The sequence below is a fragment of the Morone saxatilis genome, unplaced genomic scaffold (assembly GCF_004916995.1).
Source record: "Morone saxatilis isolate NCDOM2014 unplaced genomic scaffold, NCSU_SB_2.0 Contig16, whole genome shotgun sequence".
In the NCBI taxonomy this organism is placed as follows: domain Eukaryota; kingdom Metazoa; phylum Chordata; class Actinopteri; family Moronidae; genus Morone; species Morone saxatilis.
The window spans coordinates 26,188,616-26,194,355 of NW_023339718.1; the positions used below are offsets into that span (position 1 = coordinate 26,188,616).

At 40.3% G+C, this 5,740-nt stretch overlaps 1 protein-coding gene across 1 annotated transcript in view; it reads right to left on the reverse strand.

The window, feature by feature from the left end:
• Window positions 1-5,740, reverse strand: part of LOC118326002 (whirlin-like) — a 46,070-nt gene that overhangs the window by 5,383 nt on the left and 34,947 nt on the right. Inside the window, 2 exon segments of the mRNA XM_035658885.1 lie at window positions 1,138-1,313; window positions 3,066-3,771. Coding sequence (XP_035514778.1) covers window positions 1,138-1,313; window positions 3,066-3,771 — 882 coding nt within the window.

Genomic DNA, 5,740 nt, shown 5'->3' on the forward strand with positions numbered 1-5,740 from the left:
TTCCCGGTCTGCAGAGGTCAGTACGTCAAACCACAAGGGCCAGCCATTGCTACCCACGTGCATCAATGAGCCTTGGCCGCCTAACAGACGAGCTACTGTAGCATATATATGTATGTATATATGTGTATATATTTATATATATATATATATATATCTTTTAACCATCTTCAAAATGTGGTTGTCTTTTCAACATAGACAAGCCTAGCACATAGCATATGTATCATATTATACAAATATTCTATACTGTATATGTAATATTTTAGTTTTTTTGTTGTGGCTCTGATTGGCTATCACTCATTGCTCATCACTTTATTGGTTTGGTTGGTTAGGTTTATGCATAAGGAGTGAGACAGGTCTATTCCATACAGGAAAGGAGAAAGTTTACAGAGGTTCTGACCAAAGCTTGCTCAACTGTTATTGCAGAACAGAGCAAACAGGGGTGGGATTTAGGAAGGGTCAAATGAGAGAAAGGTTTAACTTTATATGGTCCCCATTGCAGCATTTTGTAGATCTAGATCAGACCAGACATGCAAACCATACATGTGTACAACTGAGTGCAACACCACTGATGCCTGTGAGTACAAATTGTCCCAATTTGTGAAATTCTTTGTGCCTTATTACTCTCTATGACAGCAGGCTCTCATTCAGTACAGGTATAAACATTTTTGCGCTCTGGTTTGGTAGAATGAAACTTTGTACAAACCAGTTTGTACCCTTATTACAGTTTAATCATGAAAGAAATAGGGTTTATATTGGTGTCAAATTCTTCACATATTGTCTTATGTTAATGTGATTCTTTTCACAATCTTCTTGTATGCAAATGAGCTGAGACAGAGTGTACTTCACTTTTCTCTTGTTTGTTTCTTCATCTGTTCGTTTGATTGGTCTGCTGCCATACAGTGTTGTGCTCAATTGTTTCATCATTGTGAGACAGCACATAATCTGGCACTGTATAATTAATTACACTGTTGTATCTGCAGTGCTTTTGTTTATCTCTAACAAGTTGTGTTTGCATACTCAGAAGTAGTGATTCAGAGAGATGAAACCACAAACTGATAAGTAACTGGGTTTACAGTTAGTCACTTTTTTACAAGCAACATGGTGAATTGGTTATTTCTGTCATTGTGAAGCCCTCACTTGTCTGGTAGCCCCTGGAGGAGGTGCGTGGGCCCGTGCCTGTTCCAGATGGCTCTGCTGGTTCTTGCTAGGTCGAGGGCTGCCGTCCTTACTTAGGCCTCCTGCCTCAGCTATATCCACCCCACTGTCCTCACTCAGAGTCTGGCCACTGTCTGACAGCTGGGACAGGGTGGCTCCTGGATGGGACACTAGAATGTTAGTGTACAAAGAGACAATGCAAACAGCAACAAGGGTATCATCTGTTCTCGGATAGTGGCCTATGATATCACAACACATGTATTATAAACATACAGTTTATTTTTGTATGATCTCTATGTCTAAGACATCCCAATATATACAGCGAAGTGAATATTGTAGAACTTACAGGTAGCTACACACAACTGTATTTCTTGTATTTAGCTTTTTTATTTTTTATTCTCTATTTAATTTCTTATTTAATTTTGATTTATTTCATTCGAAATTGTATCTGTTCTCTTACTTCCTAGACTGTCTCTGTGCAGTCTTATCATATCTTAACTTGGTACTGTTCAGTCACTCTAGACTAGTGGTCCAACATCGGTGTCAGTCAAAATGTGCAAGAGCAAAGTTATACACAGAATAATAGGCAACACATAATCCAACAAAGCAGCTAACTAGGATGCTATGGAATGTAAAAAAAAAAGTTTATTTTCTAAACTAACACTGGCAGGAAATATTAGAAAGGACGTCTTTTCTGATATTTTTTGCCATGCTTGAGATTTTTTGCTTAGGTCTTATTAAGATCAGAGAGTTACATTACACAAACAATTCAGAGATTAATAACAATTTACATTCCCTTATTCACCTCTACAGTAAAATTGTTGCAGCCATAACTTCAGAATCAGAATTCCATTGTTTGTGTTTAAGTCAAGTTAAATTTAGTTTAACTTTGGTGGCAAAACCTGGCAAAAACGTAAAGGTCCAGTGTGTAACATTTAAGATAATCTACTGTCAGAAATGTAATATTATATTCATAGGTATGTTTTCATTAATGCATAATCACTTGACTATAGGAATCCCTGGATTTTCATTACCTTAGAATGAGAATGAGAATGAGTTTCACAGCCACTGTAGTTTCTTCTCATTCCCAGGTCATCAAATACAGCAGAGCAATGTTCAGTTAATTGCAAACTGCAACTTCACCGCTAGATGACACAAAATCCTACCCACTGGTCCTTTAATGTATTAAGCGCCACGATAACTAATGCAGCTGCTCTGTCCATTGGAAACAATGGCCTTACTCTGCACAATGTCAGACGTGCACTTTTGGTTTGAAAGCCCTGTGGCCTGTTGCCATGTAACCACAAAGATTCCACCCCAGATTCAGACCTGTATTTGATGTCGTCCCCCACTCTCTGCCAGTGTTTCCTGTATGTCTCTGTACTGTCTACTATTAAATAAACAGCAAAATTACAAAAAAAAATTCTTGATAAGCTTTTAATGTGAAACATCTGCAGGCAGTGTTGAGTTTCAATAAAACTAATTTAACATTGATTTAAAGACGGCAACTTGGAAGTTTGGAATCAATTTGTTAATGATATTATTTGTTAAAAGGAACAATGTACATTATGCAGAATTTATTATCAGAGTGATGACGTATAAGTAAGTACACATCGCTCCATGTTTTCTGCACTGTGTATAAGTAATACCCCCCCATTATTATTTAACATTTTGAGACTTTAAACATGGGCTTTTATCTGAGAATTCATACCAGCAGTACATCAATAACACAGCTGCCAGATGGAAATTTCTTTTCCTATATGGCAATGCTGTTCTGGCTATTGGTAACAAATTATGATAATAGAAATTATAATTATAATATTTTGCCCAATAATTTGATCTTGTATGTCAAGGCATACATGAGATGTATTTTTGCACAGGAAGACAACACACAGTCATGGACGGTGTACCTCTCTGCTGTGGTCTGGAGTCTGCAGACAGACGGTTCATGTCTGTTATGATGACTTTCTGGGCGAGAGCAGGTGAGCAGGGCCGGTCAGGACTACAAGGTGGAGCAGCAGGTGTAATGAGAGAGGGGCAGGGGGAGGGGCATGGTGAGGGACGGGGTGATGGATGAGGGGATGCCATGGGAGATGCTGCTTTGGAGGAGGACGCAGACTTTGACAAGATGGAGGACTTCTCATATGAGCTGGATCGGGAAGAGAGCTTGACAGACGCTTCTGGCTTAGCCGAGCTGGACGAGTCCCGGTGGTGCAGGAAGCCTGGGCAGGTGTGGTGTCCTGAACTGGGCCGGCTGTGGTGAGCGGCATGGTGGTGGAAGTGATGTGCAAAATGGGGGTGGTTGTGGTGTTCAGAGTCAGAGAGCTGGAGGGAACTCTGGCAGGTGTGATGGAGTGCATTGAGGGACGTGTGGTGGCTGGCACCAGTGCAAGTGCGGTGGGCCGAGGCTGGTGAGGGCTGGTGGATGGTGGGGAGGGATTTGAGCGACTTGTTGAGGCAGTCCTGGAGAAGCCGGGTGGGGCCAGTGAAGAGCAGGCTGGAGCCAGGCTGCACCAGCCGTGCTGAGGGCTTCCGGTTGAGCTCTTTCTCCCTGGACGGCCTGCTCTGAGCAGCCCTGAAGGGTGGAGGAGATTCACCTGAAGCCTGCATTTCACCCTGCCGATGAAAAAGAATGCAATAGTATATGAATACTGTATGAATGGTGCTGCTCCTCTCTGTGAGGGGTATTCATTGGTCGCAATCTGCAACTTCACTGCTAGATGACACTAAACCCTACACACTGGTAATTTAAATTATAATCCTTCAGATTTCTAATTAAAAGTCGTCTTTTCAAATGAAAAGCCCTCTAGCATTTCATACACTCTTATTTCTGAGAGTGAGATCAGAAGCATGTAGCTTGTTGGTGATGGGGACAAAATTTTAAAAAACTACCAGTTGCATGCACCAATACTCATAAACATGATTTTGGGTTACGAGGCCAAAGGAAGGTTAGACATTGTTAGTTATTTTGGTCAATTTGTCCACTGACCTCACACTGGTTCAGAGCAACCTTGACCTCTTGTCTACTGCTACCATGAAATTGCATTTCCTAAATCTACAAGCTAATCTTTTTGACCACCTGACCCTGCATTATCAAAAATAAAAAAAAAAATCTACTTCCACATTCACAATTTAAGATTCCAGTAAAATTCACAAAGCACATCTATGCTCCCCAAAGGATGAACTCTGTCAATTAGCTCCACTCCATTAGCTCTCATCTGCTGCCTCCCCCTGGCTTAAAAGTTACAACTGATATCTAATGAATTTATAGTCAAATTGCCATGAAATGTGCCGAGCAGAGCCATGCTCCTAAGGGGATAAAATCTCGATTTTAATGACTATGGCCTTACTCAGAGTCACCCTCAGTGCAGGCTTCACATTTTAGCCCCAGTGCAGTGTTCATAATCCTACACTACACTAAAGGGGGTTTCAACTTTAAGTCTTGTTATGTTAATCCAATCTGTCCTCTGGAAATATAGGCGCACTTCTATCTCCATTTTTAAACCAAATCTGATGCCCGAGGTATGTGGTGTTAAAATGGACAAACACGGAAACCCATTCAAAGCTGTTTTTCTTGCATCTGAGTCTGTTTTATATGCAGATGAAATAAAGAATGACACATACCAGTGCAATGTTTTGTAAGGCATTAGTGTTCTCCTCCTGGTATTTTTCTGTCCAAGCACTAACAGAGCCATCGGTCTGAAAGAAACAATATGAAGCATTGTAGTACTGCAGGGATAAATCTGTAATAGAAAATTGCTATAGTTTCATTTAGCCTACTTAATGCAGATGCCAGATGGATGGGATCTGCCCCACAGGACAACATAATGAGAACAAGAAAGTTTAGACAGTTATCACAAAGTTTTTTTTTTTTCTGGAACGGCTGAATCATCTGAGGCCGTTTGAGGCTGGAGGCTTTATTGTGTCATTGCTACAGAGCAGTGGTTCTCGGAGCGGGATTCAGGGAGCTCCAGGAAACCTTAAAGGGGGTCCAGTTCAAAAATACCTTTTCTGTTTCTGTGTGCAAATTAGCCCAGAGAAAGAATGTGTTATAATAAGAGTGGAATAAAACTATTAGTTATATAGCTGACAACAAATAAAATACACAGATCAATTTTAAGCAATGAAAGATGAAAACAGAAAAATAAATAAAGGAGAAACAAACTATTTTTGTTTCAGACTGAATAAAATCATTTTGACATCTCACAGCAGGAGAAGCACTGGTGTAAATAATAAGCTGACTAATGGTTGAATTCCACTTAGTTGCTTCAGGCCCCCCTGGCTCACTGTCATGGCTTGGGACACTTCAATAGAACGGAGCGGTTGTATATGCTATCAGTAACGCCTGTGTTTTTCCTACAATGACAAATCAAAATGTCTGCTGGGAAAATGAGAATGTGAAGTGGACTCAGACTTATTTAAATTTTACAGACAATGATTCATCCTAAACAGGTTGATAAAATAAAAAACTGGGTCTTTCAATGTAAATGTTGTGTCCTGATTGGAGCTAATTTCTAATGCAAAGTGAAATGCACTTTTTGTTTTCCATTTTTATTTCATGCACATCCCCAAATACCCCCCCCCC